This window comes from Heterobasidion irregulare (assembly GCF_000320585.1).
Source record: "Heterobasidion irregulare TC 32-1 unplaced genomic scaffold scaffold_03, whole genome shotgun sequence".
Classification (NCBI taxonomy): Eukaryota; Fungi; Basidiomycota; class Agaricomycetes; order Russulales; family Bondarzewiaceae; genus Heterobasidion; species Heterobasidion irregulare.
Window position 1 is genome coordinate 1 of NW_009258199.1, and position 22,581 is coordinate 22,581.

General features: G+C 58.9%; 15 protein-coding genes across 15 annotated transcripts; 3 read left to right on the forward strand and 12 right to left on the reverse strand.

Moving 5' to 3' along the window:
• Positions 1–306: 306 nt before the first annotated feature.
• HETIRDRAFT_449233 (uncharacterized protein) lies at positions 307–1,956 on the forward strand (the record flags this gene model as incomplete). Its single annotated transcript, XM_009545008.1, has 4 exons — positions 307–387; positions 1,192–1,245; positions 1,296–1,649; positions 1,750–1,956. 4 exons carry the CDS (start codon positions 307–309, stop codon positions 1,954–1,956), a joined length of 696 nt encoding a protein of 231 aa, XP_009543303.1.
• A 161-nt stretch (positions 1,957–2,117) lies between these two features.
• On the reverse strand, positions 2,118–3,945 carry HETIRDRAFT_449234 (uncharacterized protein; the record flags this gene model as incomplete). Its single annotated transcript, XM_009545009.1, has 4 exons — positions 2,118–2,313; positions 2,343–2,599; positions 2,886–3,527; positions 3,682–3,945. 4 exons carry the CDS (start codon positions 3,943–3,945, stop codon positions 2,118–2,120), a joined length of 1,359 nt encoding a protein of 452 aa, XP_009543304.1.
• A 26-nt stretch (positions 3,946–3,971) lies between these two features.
• On the reverse strand, positions 3,972–4,655 carry HETIRDRAFT_102241 (uncharacterized protein; the record flags this gene model as incomplete). Its single annotated transcript, XM_009545010.1, has 1 exon — positions 3,972–4,655. The coding sequence occupies one exon, from the start codon at positions 4,653–4,655 to the stop codon at positions 3,972–3,974; it is 684 nt and encodes a 227-aa protein (XP_009543305.1).
• Positions 4,656–5,096: 441 nt separating this feature from the next.
• On the reverse strand, positions 5,097–7,293 carry HETIRDRAFT_46903 (uncharacterized protein; the record flags this gene model as incomplete). The annotated part of the gene is made up of 9 exons (XM_009544899.1): positions 5,097–5,237; positions 5,358–5,456; positions 5,481–5,527; positions 5,648–6,011; positions 6,101–6,184; positions 6,269–6,508; positions 6,602–6,739; positions 6,807–6,977; positions 7,081–7,293. Coding segments are annotated over 9 exons (1,497 nt in total), but the record flags the coding sequence as incomplete, so codon positions are not given.
• Positions 7,294–8,423: 1,130 nt separating this feature from the next.
• On the reverse strand, positions 8,424–9,436 carry HETIRDRAFT_102243 (calcium transporting ATPase; the record flags this gene model as incomplete). The annotated part of the gene is made up of 4 exons (XM_009545011.1): positions 8,424–8,705; positions 8,756–8,902; positions 8,939–9,228; positions 9,286–9,436. 4 exons carry the CDS (start codon positions 9,434–9,436, stop codon positions 8,424–8,426), a joined length of 870 nt encoding a protein of 289 aa, XP_009543306.1.
• Positions 9,437–9,564: 128 nt separating this feature from the next.
• On the reverse strand, positions 9,565–10,133 carry HETIRDRAFT_102244 (uncharacterized protein; the record flags this gene model as incomplete). The annotated part of the gene is made up of 2 exons (XM_009545012.1): positions 9,565–9,747; positions 9,927–10,133. The coding sequence occupies 2 exons, from the start codon at positions 10,131–10,133 to the stop codon at positions 9,565–9,567; spliced, it is 390 nt and encodes a 129-aa protein (XP_009543307.1).
• A 527-nt stretch (positions 10,134–10,660) lies between these two features.
• Positions 10,661–11,749, forward strand: HETIRDRAFT_407987 (uncharacterized protein). Its single transcript, XM_009545013.1, has 3 exons — positions 10,661–10,681; positions 10,769–11,583; positions 11,692–11,749. Exons 2-3 carry the CDS (start codon positions 11,445–11,447, stop codon positions 11,712–11,714), a joined length of 162 nt encoding a protein of 53 aa, XP_009543308.1. The 5' UTR covers positions 10,661–10,681; positions 10,769–11,444; the 3' UTR covers positions 11,715–11,749.
• On the reverse strand, positions 10,701–11,303 carry HETIRDRAFT_313703 (uncharacterized protein; the record flags this gene model as incomplete). Its single annotated transcript, XM_009546295.1, has 1 exon — positions 10,701–11,303. One exon carries the CDS (start codon positions 11,301–11,303, stop codon positions 10,701–10,703), a length of 603 nt encoding a protein of 200 aa, XP_009544590.1.
• Positions 11,750–12,436: 687 nt separating the features above from the next.
• Positions 12,437–13,749, forward strand: HETIRDRAFT_443856 (uncharacterized protein; the record flags this gene model as incomplete). Its single annotated transcript, XM_009545014.1, has 4 exons — positions 12,437–12,460; positions 12,626–12,644; positions 12,705–12,800; positions 12,957–13,749. The coding sequence occupies 4 exons, from the start codon at positions 12,437–12,439 to the stop codon at positions 13,211–13,213; spliced, it is 396 nt and encodes a 131-aa protein (XP_009543309.1). The 3' UTR covers positions 13,214–13,749.
• Positions 13,750–14,259: 510 nt separating this feature from the next.
• On the reverse strand, positions 14,260–14,645 carry HETIRDRAFT_314316 (uncharacterized protein; the record flags this gene model as incomplete). The annotated part of the gene is made up of 2 exons (XM_009545015.1): positions 14,260–14,488; positions 14,623–14,645. Coding segments are annotated over 2 exons (252 nt in total), but the record flags the coding sequence as incomplete, so codon positions are not given.
• Positions 14,646–14,736: 91 nt separating this feature from the next.
• HETIRDRAFT_312498 (uncharacterized protein) lies at positions 14,737–15,340 on the reverse strand (the record flags this gene model as incomplete). Its single annotated transcript, XM_009545016.1, has 2 exons — positions 14,737–15,123; positions 15,179–15,340. 2 exons carry the CDS (start codon positions 15,338–15,340, stop codon positions 14,737–14,739), a joined length of 549 nt encoding a protein of 182 aa, XP_009543311.1.
• A 573-nt stretch (positions 15,341–15,913) lies between these two features.
• On the reverse strand, positions 15,914–16,102 carry HETIRDRAFT_47514 (uncharacterized protein; the record flags this gene model as incomplete). Its single annotated transcript, XM_009544918.1, has 1 exon — positions 15,914–16,102. A coding segment is annotated over one exon (189 nt), but the record flags the coding sequence as incomplete, so codon positions are not given.
• A 1,141-nt stretch (positions 16,103–17,243) lies between these two features.
• On the reverse strand, positions 17,244–18,536 carry HETIRDRAFT_449240 (uncharacterized protein; the record flags this gene model as incomplete). Its single annotated transcript, XM_009545017.1, has 5 exons — positions 17,244–17,606; positions 17,663–17,690; positions 17,904–17,925; positions 17,982–18,120; positions 18,342–18,536. The coding sequence occupies 5 exons, from the start codon at positions 18,534–18,536 to the stop codon at positions 17,244–17,246; spliced, it is 747 nt and encodes a 248-aa protein (XP_009543312.1).
• A 1,639-nt stretch (positions 18,537–20,175) lies between these two features.
• Positions 20,176–20,646, reverse strand: HETIRDRAFT_449241 (uncharacterized protein; the record flags this gene model as incomplete). The annotated part of the gene is made up of 1 exon (XM_009545018.1): positions 20,176–20,646. One exon carries the CDS (start codon positions 20,644–20,646, stop codon positions 20,176–20,178), a length of 471 nt encoding a protein of 156 aa, XP_009543313.1.
• Positions 20,647–21,304: 658 nt separating this feature from the next.
• HETIRDRAFT_17090 (uncharacterized protein) lies at positions 21,305–21,783 on the reverse strand (the record flags this gene model as incomplete). The annotated part of the gene is made up of 3 exons (XM_009544849.1): positions 21,305–21,367; positions 21,448–21,602; positions 21,663–21,783. Coding segments are annotated over 3 exons (339 nt in total), but the record flags the coding sequence as incomplete, so codon positions are not given.
• Positions 21,784–22,581: the final 798 nt, after the last annotated feature.

The window sequence follows — 22,581 nt, forward strand, 5'->3', positions numbered from 1 at the left end:
CCTAACCTAACCTAACCTAACCTAACCTAACCTAACCTAACCTAACCTAACCCTAACCTAACCTTAACCTAACCTAACCTAACCTAACCTAACCTAACCTAACCTAACCTAACCTAACCTAACCTTAGGTTATGGCAGGGCTAAAGAGGCCATTAAGAGGTGAAGAAGCCACCATGCCAATACACGGCTGACATGACAAGCCTCTCCAGCCGCAGCGAGGCTCGTCATGTCAGGCGCGTATCAGGACTCAGCCCTGTCAATACGCGGCTGACATGACGAGCCTCTCCAGCCGCAGCGAGGCTCGTCATGTCAGCCACGTATCAGGACTCAGCCCTGCAATACACGGCTGACATGACGAGCCTCTCCAGCCGCGGACAGGCTCGTCATGTCAGCCGTGTATTGGCATGGGTGGCTTCTTCACCTCTTAATGGCCTCTTTAGCCCTGCCATACCCCTGTCCTACCCTGAACCTTCTAGCTTTTCAGGTTAGAATCCAAATGATGAAATTAAGGCATAATTTGAAAGGTAGTGTATGTGGGAGCATTTTATTAGTTCTGCAATAGAAATTAAAGGGCAATTATGGACTGGAGACTTGGTTTTTTGAGGTTTTCCTTCAATTCTGTATTTTGCCTGTAACATCTTCAGTACTCCATGTCTACTAATGAATATCTGAGGATACCATGACAAATACCTTTTAAGCCTATTGAATCAGACAGAATTGTGTGCAACTTCGGATTTGGTTCCCAAAACCCAGACTGTGCTTCACACAGTCTGGTTTTAGGGGGTCAACTGTTTAAATCCATATCTATTGAACCCCTGATTCAATCTCACTGCTTCTGGGCCTCAAAGTTGGAGCAGGGTATGAAGATTACAGAAAGAATTTTTTCATATTTATACTTACATTTAATTGGCAACACAGTAGTTTCGGATATCGGTGGACTCAAAAGTGTCGGTAATACTACTAGATGCCATGTGCGCCGTCAACGCGTCAATCCCAGCTGCATCTCCAAGACTTTCAACGACGCTGCCTTACGCAAGGTGGTCGAAACAATCGCTATCCGCCCCGGCTGTCTCGTTGAAATCGTCAACTTCAACGTTGAGGTTAGTAGATATTTTTCGTTCAATCTGTCTCAATCTGATCTTTGCATAGGGTTAACAATATGTCTGCGCTGGAGAGTTGACCGCGCTTCAGACACTGGCCAACGTCCTCAACTACCTCAAGCTCGAGAAGGTGGATATCGCAAAAGTTAGTACATGTGAACGTTCATAGTGTATCGATGGCTGAATCTTGCACAGTTAACGGAGATGTTCAGCATCGAGAAGGTCAAGGAAATGCTAACGGAAATCGTCGAGAACTGCTTCAAGCGCCCCGAGTCGCAGCGCAAGCCTGAGGGCCACATCAAGCTCGAATGCGGCTTCGCCACCATTCCTCTTCTCAGGATTGATGTGCTCTGCCACTCTCGTTACTTGTGGGTGGGCGTCATGCCTGTCCGTACCTGTGAGCATCCCGCTCAGAGCATCTCTATCTTCGTGATAAATGCACTGCCAGGCCTCTCGAAGAAGATCAACACCGCCCATATGAACGCCGACATGCTCGAGGGCAAGTACAGTCCAAATCATGTAGGCCAAGCTGTTCGAGGTCTCGAAAGAGTACGCCCAGCTCATCTATGACCAAATTTCTTCGCTGCGCTTGTCTAAGGTTCTGCGCAAGTGAGACAAGGAGACTTGGTACGATGTTGAGCAACGTCAGAAGCTGGCGTACATCATCCTCGGGGAGCTATTGGCCTACCAGTTCGCGTCGCCAGTTCATTGGATCGAGACTCACGATTTGCTCTTCACTAAGGACCAGTTCGAACGCTTCGTCGAGATCGGCCCATCTCCTACATTGGCAGAGATGAGGGTCGGCCCTCTCGTGCTTTCGCGCCTCTCTCTCTTCCTCCTCAGGGGTTGTCATTGAGGGCCTGTGGGCAGGGACGATGACAGCGATGCGCGAGCGGGATTCTCACGCACGACAGCTTGTCGTTGTGCAGATCCATTTGCACATGTTCTCGTCTGCTGGCCCTCGAGGTCCTCGTCGCGGGCGCCGCGTCGTCTGGAAGTCGGGGCGACGGAGAGGATTTATCTGACGTGCTGTGCGGGTGCGAGTCGGGCAGGCACATGAAACTCGGGGACGAGGGATCGAGGAGGACGGTGCATGGACCAATTACGGACGAGGAGGCCGGCAAGGAGGGACGATGGAGGCTGGACATGGACTCGCGCGCGCATCCTCTGAGCAGGCACGAATAGGGCAGTTACTAAGGAATCGCGGATGGGGCTTTCAGGGCACGAGGAGGAGGACGGCACGAGGAGGGAGACAGCACGAGGCGGACGGTGGACGGATCACGCGACACATGCAGAATCACGGGGCTGTCCCGGAAACGAGAAGGAGTTTGGCGGAAGGACAAGGCGCGGACGATTGGGTGGACAGGCAGACGTGGCAACGAGGAGGATGCGAGGAGGCACGCCCCGTGGGCGTGTGAGATGTGCGGGCGCGAGTCGGTCGACGCGCGTGTCGTCTGAGGGAGCGGGCGCACGTTGGGCGGGCACAATCCTCCTGTGGACTAGCAGTCACGGCATCGCGGGGGAGGGAAGAAGGCACGCACGTGTCATCCAAGGGAGCGGGCGCGAGTCGTCAGAGGGAGTGGGCGCCACTCGTCAGAGGGAGCGGCCGCGCATCGGGCGGGCACAACGCTCTTGTGGACCGGTAGACACGGAAGCACGGGGGAGAAGGAGGCACGCCCCGCGCGTGTGTGAAATGTACGAGCGCGAGCCGAGCGAGGGAGCGCGCGCGTGTCGTCAGCGGGAGTGGGCGCACATCGGGCAGAAAGCTCCTGTGGGCCGGCAGACACGGAATCGTGGGCGCGGGATAGAGGGCGCGAGTCGGGCGAGGGATAGGGGGAGCGTGTCGTCAGTGGGAGTGTGCGGGCGCGAGTCGGTCGACGCGCGTGTCGTCTGAGGGAGCGCGCGTGAATCGGGCGAGGCAGCAGCCAGGTGTGTCGTCAGAGGGAGACGCACGTCGGGCGCCGGGCGTGTCGTCAGAGGCAGCGGGCGCGACTTAGGCGGAGCGGACGCGAGCCGGGAGCTGCGCGGGTCGTCAGAGGGAGCAGCCGCGAGTCGGGCGATGCAGCGGCCGCGTGTCGTCAGTGGGAGACGCAAGCAGCGCGACTCGAGCAGGCACCAGGGATCTGGAGTCGAGGAGTCGGGTTCGAGGAGGGGACGGCACAGGGACCACACGCGGACGATGAGGCGTACGATGAGACAGGAAGCTAGATGTGGGATGCAGACTCGCGCGCGCGTCGTCTGAGGGAGCGCGACTCGGGCGGGCATCAGGGACTCGTGGTCGAGGGATGCGGGAGATGGCCGACGCAGGGACCACACGAGAAGGGACGCAGGAGCCAGGTAGAGGACCCGCAAGCGTGTCGTCCGAGCGCGCGCCAGTCGGGCGCACACAAGGTATTCGCGGACGAGGGATCGAGGAGGAGGACGGCACTAGGATCCGTCATGGACAAGAGGTAGGCGTAGAGGGACGTGGGATGCTGTAGGCAGGCTCGCACGCTCGTTGCCTCAGCGGGCAAGAGTAGGCAGGGCACAGGCGTGTCGTGGGTGGAGTGACGAGGGATCGAGAGAAGATCGGCGGACGGACCACAAGGGAAGGAGGAAGCTGGCGAGGAGGGATGATGTAGGGTGGAGGCGGACTCGCGCGCACGTCGTGTGGGTGGGCACTGTCGTCAACGAGAGTTGGCGCGCATCGGGCAGAAAGCTCTTGTGGGCCGGCAGACACGGAGTCGTGGGCGTGGGATAGAGGGCGCGTGTCGTCAGCAGGGGTGTGCGGGCGCGAGTCGGTCGACGCGCGTATCATCAGCGGGAGCCGGCGCGAGTCGTGCGAGGGACAGAGAGCGCGGGTCATCAGCGGGAGTGTGCGGGCGCGAGTCGTCAGAGGAAGTGGGTGCGTATCGTCAGAGGGAGCGGGCGCGCGTTGGGAGGACACAACGCTCCTGTGGGCTGGCAGACACGGAATCGCGGGGGAAGGAAGGAGGCACGCCCCGCGCGCCTGTGAGATGTGTGGGCGCGAGTCGCGACGCGCGTGTCGTCTGAGGAAGCGAGTCGGGTGAGGGATAGAGAGCGCGTGTCGTCAGCGGGAGTGTGCGGGCGCGATTCAGTCGACGCGCGTGTCGTCAGCGGGAGCCGGCGCGAGTCGGGCGAGGGAGCGGGCGGAAGGCGAGCGAGCCCAAGAGTCCGGTGGAGGACTAGACGCGTAAGAGAAGTGTAATGAGCGTGTGGTCTGAGGGAGCGGGCGGCAGACGGTGCAGACGTGGAGAGGAATATGGGCGAGGAGGGACGCCCCGCGAGCGTGTCGTCTGTGCGGGAGTCAGAGATGCATGTTACGGACAAGGGTGATGAGGGAAGGAGGAGGGCTGTATACGGTGGGACGCGACTCACCAAGTAACCTATACCGTCCGTTCCAACGTAATTGCTCTCGCTGATGCGCAGTATACTGATCGGATAGTCTCGTGGTGGTGGTCCGGCGTCATGCGAAGGAGAGGTGGTCGAGTGGGGGCGGTCGGTGAAGGGGTATGGGCGTAGGCAGGGTATGTAGGTCCCGTGAAAGGACGACATAAGCGGTTCATACACCGCGATTCAACAGTACTCACTTGAGCTGACACATTGACTCTCTACCAACTGCTAACGCAACCGCGCCCTCAAGACCCATCCACGTCGCTACACTTCGCGTCTCCTTCCCCCCAGCAGCTAATGTCATCCGTGTTCACAAGTCCCTTCGAGATTGCCCAGGTACACAGCCATTTCCATGATACCGTCGATCACCGTCGATCGTCGGTCGTACGAGGTGAGTCGTTAAGCGTCATAAGCGGCCTTGGGATGTAGTTACTCACCGGAAGGACAGGTTCTTGAGTTGCTGGTGGGTTCGGGGGCGCGGGGATCGATGAGTTGGGATGACTTTGCGAGAGTAAGTGATGCTTTGGTGGTATTGCGAGCGCTCTAACTTGTGGTGTGTAGGCAATGATGCGCGTCGGGTTCAAACTCAAGACTGGATCAGGATCACGCATCAAGTTTAAGTGTGAGCAGATGCGCATCCAGCGCAGCACCCGTGGCTCTGGCCTCTATCATCTCAGCGGCAGCGCAAAGCGAATGTCGGCAAAGTGTAATGGCTTCTTGCGCGAGATCATCGAAGATTGCAGGCTTTCACGGGTGCGTTGATTCGGGGTGCAGCGCACGCACATACATGAATGATATGATACATCCATAAGTATATGAGCAGAACGCGGCAGTGACAAGAGAGGTTGAAAATTTAAGACCTACCTGAACAAAGTCGTGCAGCTGCGCAAGCACGCGTGCCGTCGTATCGAGCGTCAGGAACCACGTGTCGCGACGCTCGAGGCTGGCAAGCGAGGTTTGATTCTAAGCACCAAACAGCTGGCGCACGCTCTCGCGCTCTTTCTCCCGCAACCCCGTCATGGGCGTACGCGCGGCTGACAACGTGAAAAAGGACATATCAGCCTCCTTTCTTGAGAATATAGATGGAATCAACGGAGTGAAGGGATTGCACCATGTTGACGGAACCCCCAGAGGAGAGAGATAGAGCCGCTTACCAACGATTTTATCGGGATATGCCAGGTCCTCTGTCTTGGGCACATAGTATCTGATCTCGCTCTGGATGACCGCCTGCGCTTTGAAAAACAGCCGTGTCTGCGCATTCTGAAGCACCATCTGCAACAATCGGCTAATGTGCAGCGTGCCTGCATTGCCACGGGAGACTCCGGCGTTGGTCGAGAAGACGTCTTCCTCGTCGGAATCAACTCCAGTGCTCATCTCAGGCGCGGGCGCGTCGAGTACCATCAGCGCCTGGAGGACGGTGCACACATCACATAGCGCAGAGATGCGTTGTTCGTGGAGGATACGTGGGCGTAGATCATCGTAGAGGTAGTCGCATAGAGTTTCGAGGTATGCGCTGTCCTCGATGGTAAGACAAGCCCAATGTGCCGAAGGGGAGGGGAAGTCTATGCGTTAGCGATCAGTTAGCGAAGACCGATTGTAGAACGTACTAGAGATGGTCCTCGCCCGAACGACCTATGGAGTTCGAATTCGTCGGTGCATAGCTGCTTGAGATAGCTGCATCCGGCTCGTGTCTGGCACGCATATATCGATGAATTCGTAAATATCAACAAGCCCCCTCAAAAATTTAATAAACAGAGAAAGCATAGATGACTCACCAACTCGACCACCTCAGCCCTCCCAGGCTCCAGTCCCTTCACCTCCTCCGCGATTTTAGCTACCAACAAGCTCCTCCGAGTGCTGAAGTATGCAGCATGGCACTCATCGAGGAGGGAAGACAGAGATGCCGGGTGTGCCGCGGCATGGCGCTCGAGCTCAGAGAGGAGCGGAGACAAGGTGGCAGCGACGGTTGCGAAACGTGTGTAGAGCAGGTGAGACTGGACGGTAGGGGACACGTCCTGTGAGGTTGATTCGCCATGCGTGAGATGGTTAAGTAAGTGAAGAACAGGTTAGCAAACAGCTTGGATTCATAGAGAAGGCTGCGACCACACATTCTCACTAAGTCGCCTCGCGACGTCCTGCGCGAGCGCGCGAAGCGAACCGACGGCGTACATTTTGACGAGTGTCATAGCACGTGTCATGCACTGCTCAAAACGGAGAAGGTAGATGTCTGCTTCCTTGTAATGGCGCTATTCCAGAAAAATCAACGCGTAATTGCGAGACTTGGTGTGAAAATGATCGGGAGAGAGACCGTACATGACCCTTCAGAAACTCTATGCACACATCGACACGCTCGACCATATACAAAAAGTCCGTTTGAAGGACGAGAGCCTCGCCCGGATGGTTGAGCATGCGGGGCGTGTGCTCGAGCTCGGCGAAATAGTCGAGCCGAGCGCCGAGCGCGTCTTGCAGCTCGAGGAGCGCATCCTGACCGTATGAAGTCATCGTCAGCCGCAAATATATTGATAGGCCAGATGATTCTGATAAAAAAGCAGGAGAAATCCAGAGATAGAGAACGCGTTGTGCGGACTAACAGACTAAACCGTTCCTCCAGCAACCTCTCGCACTCCTCCTTCATACTCTCGCCTCCATCCTCGACGCGTTTCCACTCTTCCATCATCCTTGTTATCTCCTGATCGACCTCCTCCCCTCTCTCGACCAGTCGATCGCACAAGTCGAGGTGCCGCGCGAGCGCAGCGAGATGGGCGTGGAAGTGAGTCTCCTGTCCATGGGCGACGGCGCGGCCACCACCTCACGTCCTCTTCCAGCAGCGCTCCATCACCACCGCCATCGCCATCGCCGGCGCCAGCGCGCAGGGCGGCCCACAGCTCCGCGACGCGCTCGCGCTCGGTGCGGCTCATGAGGAGGACGACGATCGCGAAGCGTGGGTGCGCGCGAGGTCGGTCATGTACGCGCGGATGTGGCGAGCAAGCGTGGGGCTGGTGCTGCATCGGCGTCGTTAGCGGAGGGCACGGGGGAGGGGTGAGGGGTGAGGGCGAGGAAGGTGGATAGGAGGAAGGGGAGGGGGCGAGTTCGAGGGAGGTTTGGAAGAGGGCGGGGGAGAGCGGGGGGCGGGATTTGCTGTGGGCGTGGTGGCGGCGTTCGATGGGCAGTGGTGATAGAGCGTGCGTGTCGTGTCGCATCGGAGAGGAGGGACGGCGAAGGCCAAGCGGACAGAGCGAAGTCAGCGGGAGTTCGACACCGAGGTTTCACGGAGGAAGGAAGTCAGAGTTGTGAGCGGGGGCGGATCGCGAGCGAAGGGAGAAAGGGAGAGGGGGAGAGAGAGGAGAGAGGAAGAGAGAACGCACGCACGCATAAGAGCGCCCAGCGCGTGCGAGGTCGTTTTCACGCTCCCACGCGCGCGTGAACGCGAACAGCATCATCGGAGGCTTGGCCCGCGTCGTCGTCGTCGCTGTGGTTGCGGACGCCGGCGTGGCTAGGGCACGCGGGGCGGGTGGATCGGCGGCGGCGGGCGGAGACGCGGGGAAGAGCGTGTGCGCGCCCGAGGCGCAAAAGACGCCGCCGCCCGCGCGGGGAGTAGCGGCCGTCGGCGGCGACGGGGGACTTACGGGTGTGTTTGGGCGGGCGTGTGCGGTGGACGCGGGTGGCACGGCAGTGGTTGTAGCGACAGCGACGCTGGGTTTGGTGCTGTCGCGGGTGGGTTTTGCGTCTTTGAAGGAGGTGGGTTTGGGGGCGGGCGATGCAGAAGCGGAAGGGAAGGGGGAGGAGGGGAGGGGAGGCGCAGGCTTGGGGGCGGGGTCAGGGGCGGGGTCGGGCTTGACGATAGTGATTGGGATGCATCGGTGTTTGGGATTTGGATGCTGGGGAGGAGCGGAAGTGGAGATGGATGGCGAGATGTCTTTTGGCTGCTCATCAAGAGGGTGTGATAGAACGGAGAGGGGAGAGGTGGGGCCCGTGCATGGTCTTTGGTTTTGCTTTCGTGTGTTCCTTCGCGGCGAGGCCTACACGCCTGAGCTCTGCGGCCACGGCGTCGTTTGAGGGAAGTTCACCGATCGGCGCTATCTCAATCGCCTCGCCCGAGCCGTCCTGCTCCACCACGAGATGCTGCGAGCACCTGTCCGTCAGAATCTCACTCGCGCCCTTAACGTGCAGCCGCCACCGGCCGTCGGGCAGCTTCACCGCGACGCCCATGGCCTTGTGGTCGTTCGAGAACGGAATCATCTGCTCTCGAAGCTGTCCCGGACCTGCTTGTAATCCGCCCACCCGAGCTCCTTCGCGAACTTGAGCAGCGCCGTCTTCGTCTTGCTGCCCACGAACACGAGCTCGCCCGTCGCAGCGTCGCGGTCCCCGAACGCGGTCGAGTTTACGGCGATCGTGTCGTTGAAGAGCGTCTTGAGCGCGGGTGAGAGCACCTTGTTGAGTTACACCTGGTCGAGCGAGAAGTCCTGCACGCGCTTGCGGTCGTCCGACGTGTTCAGGTCATCGACGTTCGAGCGCGCCTTGTTGTCCTCAAATTGCCGCACGAACTTGGAGTGAACGCCGACGGAGCCGGCGACGATGGTCATCTCGTTTTGCGTCAAGGTACCTGTCTTGTCCGTGCAGATGACAGATGCGTTTGCCATCGTTTCGCAGGACCCGAGGATGCGCACGAGCAACTTTTCCTGTGTCATTCGCTTCGTCGCAAATGCAAGCGCCAACGTGACCGCAAGCGGTAGACCTGCAAGGCGTATTCCGATCAGCATATATGCACCTGATAATCATCCCAGGGACAGACCTTCAGGCACAGCGACGACGACGAGCTGGGAGGACGGGGGTGGTGCGCGCGGTAGCTGAGGCTGTCTCTGCGCGGGGGCGGGTCTTGCAGCGAGTTCTTGGACGACGGCATTGGGGGAGGCGCTAGCGCAAAGAAAGACGACATACCTCATGGATATCCTCGTCGTCCGCGCCCTCTCTCTTCCCAGATTATCTTTCCGCCATCGCCGTTCCTCAGCGTGGTCGTTGTCGCTGTCGTCGTGATTGTCAGTGTGGTCCTCTTTGTCGTCGTGTTTGACGCTCAGACAGTCACGATGCTTGGAGCTTTATCAGGCAGCGTGGGCGTGGGGGTGTTGGTGGAGCAGAACGCCTCCACGGCCGACATCGTGGCGGCGCAGGGGAAAGAGACGGCGGTGAGCGGGGGCGTAGGCGTGGACGAGGACAGAGACGGGGTCGGGAAGGGAAAGGTTAGTCCCTCGAGGATCTGTAGATAGTAGAAGTAGAGGAAAAGAGAAGGAAACATCAGTACACGTCCTCAACGATGCTAGCTTTATCAGGGCCTCGGCGGAGGCCCATCGTCCGCTTGCATCATTGAGAGCGCAAAAGAAAGAGAGCACGAAGGAAGCGGGTGTCGAGAAGTAAAAGGAACAAAAGATAACTCACAATGAAAGGTTCAAAGTGCTTGTTTCGCTCATCTGGACCAGCGTCTGCGCTGGTTTCGCAACCGATCGTCCCGTAGAAGAAGAGGATGTGGCTGATGGCCTGTCGAGAAGTCTCTGGCTTGCAGGCTTGCAGAGGATGTCGACATTGGCACGGACAGGGTGTGGACGAGGGATCGCGGAGACGGAAGAGGTACTGAGAGACGAGCATAGACCGAAGAGTTGGATTGAGAGCTGTTCATTACGATCGAGGTAGAGTGGTGCTCCTTCCACTTCGGGCGAAAAATTTCGCCCACAAATCGTGTGGGTGAACGGGCCTGAGTTCAAAATATAAATCTAAATACAACAAGAAAAATAATACAGGCTGTAGCTACAGAGGAGCACCTAAGAAAGTAGCTTCGAGGGAGGTGTATATGCACGCAAAGTACATGGAACGAGTCGCGCGGACTACATGCATATGGTATTGGCCGACAAATAGAAGATACAAGGGGAGAATGAGGCTGCAAGCCTGGGCATGTTGCGCGACTGTACTCTTGAGACTGCTGGAACAGTAAGAGCGCGTGTTCTGCTGCCATCGTACACTCGACTAGCTCGCTTGAGGCCCTCTAGTGTCATGTGTCCGACAACGTTCTGCCGAGAAGGCTGTTCGTGATGTCAAATGTCAGCATCAAGAGCACGAGAGAGGAGGAGAGGGAGAGGAGGAAAGAAGGAAATGAGGCCGGCGAAGGCGGCGGCCGCGTGCTGTCTGCGGCAGCCAGGCTCCCCACAAAGCCCAAATTCACCTTCGGCGAATTTGGGCTGTGGGGAGCCTGGCTGCCGCAGACAGCACGCGGCCGTTTCTGCAACATGACTTGTCCACCGGCACTTTTACGCCGCGTAGAGCGACTGGGCGCCCTGGACAGCGCGCCGCCAATTCTCGTCCTGCTTTGTCCTGCAACCAAGTGTCGACATTGAGCTGATCCGGCATTGTTTCAAGCGAGTCGTGGGTGGATGGAGAAGTGGGATGGTCCACAGGGCTAAGCGTGGTGGAGGACTGGGAAGGCGAAGGGTATGAGCGCGGAGGTGTGGGAGCGCGCGAGAGGCGAATTTGGGCCTCTTGTCGTGGTGCAACAGGTGGCGGTCGAGCGCACTGGGTGGCGGGAGTGCGTGGCATCGAGGGCGGGAGTGCGAACAGTCGAGGGTACGCAAGTCGAGGGAGGGGCGGGCGGATGGGAGGAGTAGTCGGTCCACACATGCGAGGAGGAGCCAGGGGGCTGAGAAGACGAATGCGTGGGGGTTCGAGGCGTGGATGTCGAGGGAGGGGCAGGCGGAAAGGGCGATAACAGGAGGTACGTACCGTCGTACCGCTCTGCCTGCTCGATGAGCGTGTGTCCATCACCATCGTCCCGTCGCTCCACCCTCGTCTCTCGACAGCCGCTGTCCCTCCTCTGCCTCTATCACCATCTGCTCCTTGTTCTTCTCTTCAACGTGCTCAACCTCGTGTGATAAGATAGTCGCTTTGCTCCATGCGCCGTGAGACAGGATGGGCGCAGAGCAGTCGTTTAAAGAGAATGGCGCTGACGCGGATGTCGTGGATGTTGATGAGAAAAGAGAAACCCGTGGAGATGGAAGAGGGTGTGGAAAGAGCGTGGAGTGGGTGCCCGGAGTATTGCAGCTGCAAACTGTAAGAAAAAACGCTATCAGCAGTGCGCACTTTCTCTGAGCATCGGTTGTCTGCTGGCGTCGTCGAGAGCATGCAGAGGAAGGGTTCAGAAGAATAAAAAGCTCACTAATGAAATCCAAAATGTCCTGAGAGAGCAAAGAGACCTCGGCCGAGGAAGCGTGTTGTGCTCGATGTTCAAATGTGCGGGGAGGATCGACGCGACGCGACGTGGCGGCGTGCTTGATCACGAGACGTTGGAGGGCACTGTGTGCCGACACAGTCGGAGGGAAAACTCCGACTGTGTCCGACACAGTCGGACTGTGTGCCGACACAGTCGGAGGGAAAACTTGGACTGTGTCCGACACAGTCGGACTGTGTTCCGACACAGTCGGACTGTGTGGCGCGACAATCATCGGACTGTGTGCGGCACGGCCGGACTGTGTGGCGCAGATTCACCGCCAAATCTCGGACTGTCACCGAGAATCCGGACTGTGTGGCGCTGAACCAGCGCCAAAATCCGGACTGTGTGCGGTCTCGGCCGGACTGTGTGGCGCAACAGAGAGACTGTGCGTGGTGTGACAACAGTGTGACAACTGTGCACCCGCAATCTCCCGACTGTGTGCCGCCCTTTCCCGATGCTGACTAAACTGTGTCTCCGGGTTGCAGAATACCCTCAACATCACAAACAATTACATATCTCTGGATCCCCTCATCCAAATAATAAAATTAGGGTATAATTCGAAAGGTAGTGTATGTAGGAGCATTTTATTAGTTTTGTAATGGAAATAAAAGGAAAATTGTGGACTGGAGACTCGGTTTTTTGAGGTTTTTCCCTCAATTCTGTATTCTGCCTATAACATCTTCAGTACTCCATGTCTACTAATGAAAATATTAGGGTACCATTAAAAATACATTTTAAGCCTATTGAATCAGACAGAATTGTGTGCAACTTCGGATTTGGTTCCCAAAACCCAGACTGTGCTTCACACAGTCTGGTTTTAGGGGGTAGACTGTTTAAATCCATATCTATTGAACCCCTGATTCAATCTCACTGCTTCTAGGCCTCAAAGTTGAAGCAGGGTATGAAGATTACAGAAAATATTTTTTTGTATTTATAGTTGCATTTAATTGGCAACACAGTAGTTTCGGATATCGGTGGACTCAAAAGTGTCGGTAATACTACTAGCCGCATCTCCAAGACTTTCAACGACGCTGCCTTACGCAAGCAGCAGACAGGTTCGTCATGTCAGCCGTATATTGGCATGGGTGGCTTCTTCACCTCTTAATGGCCTCTTTAGCCCTGCCATACCCCTGTCCTACCCTGAACCTTCTAGCTTTTCAGGTTAGAATCCAATCATATTGTCCTCGGAATTTCCTGACATATTGAGACAGATGACCCCGAGTTTCCGACGCACAATGCAAACTACTGCCACTTTTTGCACAAGTCCGCCAGCTTCCAGGAGCAGATCGCGCTGCACGGCGCGAGCATGCAGAAGAAGGTGCACCACACCTCTTGGCTGCAGTTCTTCCAGGTTGTCATCATCGTGCGCATTCTCGATGATTCGATGTTCAACATGCTCAACTACACGCTAACGACGATGACAACGGGCTGGGGACTCTGTCGGCTGTCAAGGAGAAGGACTCGATGAACATCGACAAGTGCACGCCCTCGCACAGGTCGTATCCTGCTCGCCGCCGCCGCCGCTCGTGCAGCGCCAGCACGCACTGCTCCTGCAGCAGCTATGCATAGGTTTGGTTGTACAACTTGGTGACGTACGACTATAAAGTAGATAGCTCATCTCCCCACCACCAGCTGCTCCTCACCCTCCTCGTCGACGCGCTCAAGTGCGAGTAGCATGATGTTTGCGATCCTCCGTGCTCGAACGCGGAGTGTAAGTGTGACCGAAACTCGGGCGCAGTGGAGCAACAACGACGACAGAGGGACGTCGGAATCTCGGTAATGCTCGCTTGGCGTTGAGAGAACGCATGGGCTCAAGGGAGAGTTTGATGCTTGAAGGGCTCGAGGACGCAGGGTGGCAGTGGTGCGGACCATCGAGGGAGCGAGGGAGCGTGCATGCGTGCGTGCCGTTGAGGAGGTTGAAGGAGGTCGAATCTTGGGGCTAGGTAGCGGATGTGTGGCATGAGGGAAGGAAGGTCGAGTGTCGAAGGGGTTGTGTGTATGGTCGTCAAGGAGAACGAGGGTGTGGTGTCGGAGCGCATCGAGCAGGCTGGCGGGCGTGGCGGAGAACAGGTGAGTGGGCATAGCAGATAGACAAGATGAGAGTGGGGGATACGAATGTCCGGGAGAGGGAGAAACTGGCACGAGACACGACGACGTACCGGCCTGCTCAACGAGTTTACATCCATCGTGAATGTCCTCGTTGTCCGTTTCAATCCTCTTTCCAGTATGTCTCTCCGCTATAGCCGTTCCTTATCCTTGAGGTAGGGTCTGGGTGCGATCCGCGGGCAGTCGACAGTTGGGAATTTGAGGGAGTGAAGGTCGAGGGTTTTGAAAGGACGAGTAGGAGGGCAGGAGTAGTGTCGAGGAGACAAGCGTCACCCCTGCAACACTCGCGAACCGCCCGTTCCGGCGTGCGTGCACCTGCATCCATCACGACGTTCCCATCGTCTATGCCCATCTGAGCTCACAGCCCTCCTCATCCTCCACCGCCGCCGCCTTTCCTCTTCGACTTCCTCAGCCACGAGCGCGGGATGGCTGACAGATGGGGGATTGAGCGTGTGCAGGGTCGAGCGTGTGCGGGGTCGAGTGTGTGCGGGGACTGAGGGGTCGCATCGTCAAGAGGACAAGGTAAGACGAGGATGTGAGGATGCGGGGTCGAGCGCGTGGGCGGTGTCGGCAATGATGCAGGATGAGGGAGAGGCGGGCGGAGGGGTTGACGAGAAGTCGGGCGTGCGTGCGTGAGCTGGAGGAGTCATGCGTAAACAAATGTGGGCGGCAAGCGAAGGCGGGTGCGTGAGCTCAAGGGTTCAAGGGGGTCGAGGGTACTCGGTGGTGGGCAGGGGGCAGACGGAAAGGAGGAGAGCGGGAGTTACTAACCTTGGTAATACTCGGCCTCCTTCCTAGTTCGTCTCTCCGCTGCCGCCGCTCCTCCTCTTCTTCCTCTGCCGCCAGCTGCTCCTCGTCTTCGTCTTCGTCTTCGACGCGCTCTAGCTAGTGGGGCGTGACGGTCGTGATACTCTGCGCGTCGTCGTCGTCGCCTCCGTACTTGCCGCCATCGTGATCCTCGGCACGCAGCGTCCCCGAACGTCGTCTGCAGCGTGCGCTGTCTAATTCGCGTTTTTCCTCCTCCATCAGCTCGTGGAGGGTGCTGACTTCGCGATTGATGGCTTCGTGCTCGGAGAGCATGCCTTCCATGATACAGATCTTATCGACGAAGGAGGCAAGAGAGACTTGGGATTCCTGCATTTGAGACTGTAGTTCGACGACTGTCGCAGGAGTTGGCGCCGAGCTCTCGCTAGTGGGCGGCTCAGTCGGGGGCGGTGGCTGGGGCGGTTGGACAGGAGGAATTGTTTGGGGGTATGGAGGGAGATTCGAGGGCTGGCATGTGTGTCAAACGAAAATCAGCGTACAAGGCAAGGAGGCAGGAACTTACCGGGACACCACTCAGTGTTTCGTGGATCTCGTTCATCGCGCCCGAGAGGGAGTTGAGCTCTGCTCCAGTCTCTCGAGACTTATGGAGCCCGCCTTGGAGACGAGTAAGGACATAGTCGAAGGAGCGGCTGCCCTTGCCGGGGGCGCGCATGTTATCGCCCATGCCGGCGAGAGCGCTGCAGACGCCCGCACCCGCTGCTGCCGACGCCGACGCGCTCGTGCGCCTGCGCGCACCGCACGTTGTCCACCGTGCGCTTCCTGCACGCGCACAGCTTCGTCGTTAAGAACGGGCACGGCGGGCACCCGCGCGCGTCGTCCGCGTGGCACGCGTATGGTGAGCGCGGGTGCTCACACGCCGGCGGCGGCCGTGTGCACGGGTGCGGGCAGCACAGGCGCGTGCCGCATGGGATCGGCGGGTCGAGGATCGTGAGGCCGCAGTGGTAGATCATCTGCGCACGCGCGCACATCTCACCATCAAGTACAGTCCAGCCTAGTGAGATGACAAGCGCGCGACGCACCCCTTCGAACGAGCTCCGCAGGCACGACGAGCACGGGCCCTTGTGGTCCCGCTCCTCGCAGCGGTGGTTCCCGTATGCGAGCGGCTTCCTACATACGAGATCGCACTCGTGCCAGCCTGCCTCGTCCACGATGTCCTGCGGTCCCACGGCGCCCGCGGCTCTTGCCCTTCGCGGCACCCAGGCCGGCGAGCGCCATGAGGGGGTAGCACGCGCGTGCACTAGTGGCGCGCGCACGCGCGTAGCGCGCCGTAGGGCCTGTCACACAGGATCTCGGGCGCGGGCGCCGCACCGCCGACAGCGCTGCACGGGACGTTGTGCGTCGTCGCGCCGCACCTGCATGGGCACACGAGAGGGATGGAGCATAGGAGGCATGGGCCGGCGTAGCAGCGCGTTGCGTACGCGTGCGCACAGCCAGAGGCAGAGGGAAATACAGGTCGGGATAAGGTCGGTGCAGGCTGTGCGGAGGAGACGGGCTGCGAGGAGGAGGGGGGAAGAAGGGCGCGGAGGGGGTGGAGGGGGTGTTTGTCGCAGGGTCAGCGGGTTGTGAGAGTTGGGGAGAGTGGGCAGAGTGGAGAGGTGCGGCAGGGCGTGCGGCAGGGCTGAATGCACTGATTAACAGCGCCGACGAAGGGTCTAAAAAGCACAGTTTTATCAGTCGAAGTCCGGCGTGGATAGAGGAAGAACGTACCGATCGCACGAATTCCCGCAATCAAACAAACTGACCCACTGCTCCTCCTCCTCGCCGTCTCCATGCACCACGGCGCACGCCTTCTTCTCTCCCTCCCCGCACGCAAGCCGCTTCTCCACTGTCCCACCCCAGCACCGCACAGCCTCGGTCACCGCACACGGCGGACACGCACCCGGATAGCACGGCTCCGCACAGACGTGGTCCCAGGTGGTATGCGAGCGCGCAGCGTGGGCCACGGGCTGCGGATTCGTGCTTAGGAGGATGGGCAGGGTCAGGGTCAGAGAGGAGAGGAAGGCGAGGGGGATGCGGAGGTGTTGTTGGTGATGTCGATTTGCTGGAGCAGGCGAATGCGATCCCGCATGCGTGCATGCATGCGTTAGTGTGTGCGTGTGCGGTTGGGTCAAAGGGATGAGCGGCAGCGGGCGTACCTCACACAGGATGCCAATTTGTACCTGCAGCATGTCCTGCCAGCGTGGCACACAGCCTGCAGAACCACGGCCATGTACAGGACGGCACAAGCGAGGCGCAGAGTACGCGCTCTGTGGTGGGCAGGTAGGGCTGTGGGGCCGCAGTCGTGGTCGCTGTGGTCATAGCGGTAGTTGTAGCAGTCGCGGTCAGGTTTGAAGGTGTGTTTGGCGAAGAGGGCGGGGCGGGAAAGGGCAGGTGAGAGCGGAGCAGGTGAGAGCGGGGCAGGTGAGAGCGGGGCAGATGAGAGAGGAGGAGAGCGAGAGAGAGCGCGCGGCCAATTAGCATCCCATTCGTCACGGAGTACATGAGCGCGAGCATTAGCGAGAGGGACGTACGTTGAGTGCGACACGCGTGCACGCTACCTTCCACAGCCTGCAGCACCTGTTCCCGTGCTATGCGTCGAACATGGTGTCGTCCGGCCCTCCGTCCGCACCGCTGCCGTCCGCCACTTCGTCGTTGTCAGTGCCAGTGTCTCGCAACTCCGTTGCTGTGATGCCAGTCAGCAAGGCAGGGACAGCGAAAAAAAAAGGGAGAGAGGAAGGGAGAAGGAGAAGGGAGTGGAAGAGGAAGAGAGAGCTGCGCACCGATGTCTGCCCGAGCGTCTGTGAAAGGTTGCGGCGGCGGGCCTTGGCATCGATATCGGTTGCGCGCTCTGCGTCAACCTTTGCCTCGAGGCCGAGGTTGGCCTTGAGAGCGGGTTTTAGGAGTGAGGAGAGCGGGGGAACGGCGGTGGGGAGGTAAGACTCGTGGGGTTGCTGTCAGCCGTTGTGCTGCTGTTGCCAGAGGAGCCATTGCTGCTGGAGGTACTCACTGCGTAGTCCTGGAGCCACTCCGCACGCCTGGCATACAAGCACGCGCTTAAATATGCCCCAGATGGCGAACACGTACTCCGTCGCGAGCTCCGGAGGCAACAGTTTTTAGCAGTTCCAATGCAACCTGCATGCACCCTGCCGCTGCTTGCGAAGCAGCACGCAGGATAAATCAGCATTGTGTTAAGAACAAAGAGAGAGAAAAAGAGGAAGCAAGCAGCGCACCGAGTAAATAGTGCGCACGCATACGCCGCCCCGCCCCACGCTACGCCGACGGCAGGACACTGACTAACACCACCTCGTCGCGATGCACACTGGCACCTCCCTCGAGCTGAACGCTACCACTGCCCAACGAGATCTCGCGCTGACACGCGGGCCCACGCGCATGGACTAGATCCCTCGCGCGTGACGGTCCGTGCTCCGGGGCCTGCTGCCAGCGCTCGCGGGCTGCGGGCCACGGCTGCGTGCGGAGGAGGGCGGGCAGGGTCAGGGAGAGCGAAGCAAGGAAGGCGAGGGGGATGCGGAGGTATTATTGATGATATCGACCGAGACAGCGCCGGAGCAGGCAAATGTGATCCTGCGTATATGCGTGCGTGCGTGAGTGTGTGCATTTGTGTGTGTGCGTGTGCGTGTGCGATCAGGTCAAAGGAGTGAACAGACGAAGAACGGCAGCAGGCGTACCTTGCACAGGATGCTGATCCGCGCTTGGAAGCTCTGGAGAGAGAGGCCGTGAACGGCACCGAGGGTAGTGATGGATGCATATGGACAGGTGGCAGGGTGTGCGATGGATGGGTGCACACTTTTGCGGCCGCACAGGCCGGGGAGTGAGTAGTCGGGAGAGTGCGCGCGATAGAAGGGTGCGTGGCCGCATCTCATTGAGTGAGATGAGCGGGAGTGCTGCAATGCTGCTTGGCACAAGGTTGTCTGTGGCGTCGTTGCCTAGGCGGACGCGAGCAGGGTGGGGGGTTCGGCAGAGAGGGGAGGGGAAGCCAAACAACAACAAGGGCTGCTGAAAGCTGCTGTGCGGAGTGGGGCTGCATGCTGCAAAATTTGTGTGCTGCTGCAGCGGGTTACGAGCAGAGGACGGCGACGAGCGTGTCGTTCATGGCTATAACGTTGAGGGAGGGGCGAAGATGAAGGCGGGAGGTGTGCGCGTACAGGGGAGGAACTGAGGTGAGTGACGACATATCTCTCGTTGATGTCGACCGTTCCCAACCGTGGGTGTCAGCATGAGCGAGGGATAGCCATAGACAAGGACAAGAAGGTGGAGGTGGAAAGAAGATGAGTGGCCGCGGCTGATACGCGGCTGACATGACGAGCCTCTCCAGCTGCAGCGAGGCTCGTCATGTCAGGCGCGTATCGGGACTCATCCCTGCCAATACGCGGCTGACATGATGAGCCTCTCCAGCTGCAGCGAGGCTCGTCATGTCAGGCGCGTATCAAGACTCAGCCCTGCCAATATGCGGCTGACATGAAGAGCCTCACTAGCCGCAGCGAGGCTCGTCATGTTAGCCGCGTATCGGGACTCATCCCTGCCAATACGCGGCTGACATGACGAGCCTCTCCAGCTGCAGCAAGGCTCGTCATGTCAGCCGCGTATCGGGACTCAGCCCTGCCAATACACAGCTGACATGACGAGCCTCTCCAGCTGCAGCAAGGCTCGTCATGTCAGGCGCGTATCAAGACTCAGCCAAGCTGATACGCGGCTGACATGACGAGCCTCTCCAGCTGCAGCGAGGCTCGTCATGTCAGGCGCGTATCGGGACTCATCCCTGTCAATACGCGGCTGACATGACGAGCCTCCCCAGCCGCGGACAGGCTCGTCATGTCAGCCATGTATTGGCATGGGTGGCTTCTTCACCTCTTAATGGCCTCTTTAGCCCTGCCATACCCCTGTCCTACCCTGAACCTTCTAGCTTTTCAGGTTAGAATGATTTGAAAGGTAGTGTATGTAGGAGCATTTTATTAGTTTTGCAATGGAAAATCAAAGGACAATTGTGGACTGGAGACTCGGTTTTTTGAGGTTTTCCCTTAATTCTGTATTTTGCCTGTAACATCTTCAGTACTCCATGTCTACTAATGAAAATATTAGGGTACCATGACAAATACATTTTAAGCTCATTGAATCAGACAGAATTGTGTGCAACTTCGGATTTGGTTCCCAAAACCCAGACTGTGCTTCACACAGTCTGGTTTTAGGGGGTAGACTGTTTAAATCCATATCTATTGAACCCCTGATTCAATCTCACTGCTTTTGGGCCTCAAAGTTGAAGCAGGGTATGAATATTACAGAAAGGATTTTTTCATATTTATATTTGCATTTAATTGGCAACACAGTAGTTTCGGATATCGGTGGACTCAAAAGTGTCGGTAATACTACTAGCCCTGCCATACCCCTGTCCTACCCTGAACCTTCTAGCTTTTCAGGTTAGAATTGGCATGGGTGACTTCTTCACCTCTTAATGGCCTCTTTAGCCCTGCCATACCCCTGTCCTACCCTGAACCTTCTAGCTTTTCAGGTTAGAATGTGCAGATGTTGGGTCATATCAAAGTTATTCGTCTGCCAAATCGCAAAGAGCTGCGGCACGGCCGCATCGTACGCGTTGGACAGCGCGATGTATGCCACGCGGTCGTCTTGCGACATGTGCGCAAGCGCCTCGGCGATCGTGTCATTGCGCTGGAGCTGGGAATGGTAGGCGCCCGAGGCGACGAGGAGCAGGCGCTCGGAGACAATGAGCTCCCCCGCTGCGATCGCGCGGGTCGCATACATGCCGATGCCTGCGCCTGGCACGGGCCCGAGGCGGTGGGCGGGGGACGTCGGCGCTGGGGTGGGCTGTGGAAAGCCGGGTTGGGAGAGGATGCACTGTGTCGTGCCGCCTTTGAGAGAGGGCGTGGCGTGTGGCCCGCCTGCAGACGAGCTTGTGTACACTCCAATGCCTTTTTTAGCAGTCTTGGCTCTGGTCGTCAGCGCGGGGATAGCGAGCATGCATGAAGCTTAACGAAGCACCTGAAAACGACAGCGTGCGCAATACATCTTGAGGGGGGGCGCATGCCGATTGGCGGCCTGGGATTGATATCGCCGGTCAATGAGCACCGATAGGAGGAAGCTTTACAATGCAATGCCGCGACTTGGAACTCAGCCCGGCGCCGACACTTCTCGGGGCGATGCCAGCTCCAGCTTTCAAAACGGCCATCGGCCACGGGCGCACGATTTATTTCTGCAGCAAAAGCGGGGACATGAACTGGGGGCGTGTGCGACTAATACGTACTGGACGAGAAGAATGTGCGCCTCGTATCTGTCTCGACTGCCGCGTCCTGGAGACAGCCGAGTCAACTGGAAGGCGAGCGATGCTCTCTCTAGGTTCGCGCGCGCGCGCGCGCGTTTGCTCGTTATCACACACAGTACGGATAGCGCCTAAGCGTGTCTGCGACGTGAAAAGTGGGCAAGAAGAACCGGACGCACAAAGGCGCTCGCTCACTCGCTCGCACGTCACCATCGGCGGGAAAAGAAAATATCATGCATTGGGGAGGGCGACGGCGCCGGCTGCGCGCGCGACGTCGTCGACGCGGGTGCGAAAGGCGGTCCAACGGGTGCTGCCGGCGAGGACGAGGGCCTCGTGGTCGGCGGCCGCGTCGGGGACGAGGTTGAGTCTGAGGAAGGGGTTCGCGGCGGAGCGGTAGTACGCGAGGTGGAGGGCCTTGAATATCTGCAGCGGGGGGAGGATGAAGAAGAGAAAGCGCTTCAGGATCGCGTGGGTGGAAGGCTAAGCGCGGGAGACGGGCGCACGGTGATGATGTCTGCGTCGCGGACGACGGCGTCGGTGAGGGCGAGGGCGAGAATGATCTTGACCTTTGGCGGGGTGATGTAGGCGTACACGGCGACGTCCTCCATGGAGTAGAGGAAGCCGAGGTAGCACTCTACCGACTTTGGCGCGGCGGCGACTGGATCGTGCGCGTCACATCAGCGCCTCAGCAGCCAAAAAAAAAAAGAGGGGCGCGCACTGCGCTCATCGACGACGTCAAGGCTTGTGTGTGCGATGTAGTGGTATTTGAGGAGGTCGTCGTGCGTTTGGGAGAAGGAGCGGACGAGGATGGGGTGGTTCTGCGGGGAGACGAAGGCGACGGCTGCGAGGCCGAGGTGGGGAGCCATGCTGTCACGGCGTGGTCACGGAGGGCTGGCAAGGGGGTGACGGGTGTGACGGCGGGGCGTGTGACGTAAACTGCAGAGAGGCGGCGGAGGCGACGGTTCGGTCGGTTGCATGCGACTCTGGCCCTGTCCTGCGAGACCCAGCACACAGGACGTCGCACTCCAGTCGTAGACGCTGCGTAGGTGCGAAGGTTGCGGCCCTCGCCTTTTGCGTGTCGTTCTGAATGTCCGTCCCCCAGAACGAGCCATTTGTACTGTACTCGAGCACCCGAGCACAGCTCCTGAGCACAACGTACGTGCGTCCATCCGCGACACCGCGGCCGTCTCCAGCTCCAACACTCGCGCAGCATTCTGCCCTCCAGTGCACCCCGCGATGTCGTTCCCGCAGGACATCCCCAACGCCTCGTCCTCGCCGCGCTCCCTGATCGCAGATCGCGACGGCTCGCCCACGCGCTACCGCAACGCCTCCGTCGACGGCGACCGCGCCTCCCACGTCCGCTACTCCCCGACCCTCACCCGCGGCTACAACCCCCTCGACCCCGACGTCCGCGAGCGCCAGCGCACACTCGACGTCGACATGGCTCTCCACCTCTCTCTCGCCCGCCGTGAGTCCATCTCCGCCTCCCCCGTTGCCACGACCCTCTCCCCCCGCGACCGCGACCACGACGAGCCCCGCCCCCACGCCCCCGACACGTCCGCCATCTTCCCTGGCCTCTCCCTCCACGAGGAGCAGGAGCTCTCCCTCGCCCGCGGCGCCCCCCCGAGCACCATCGA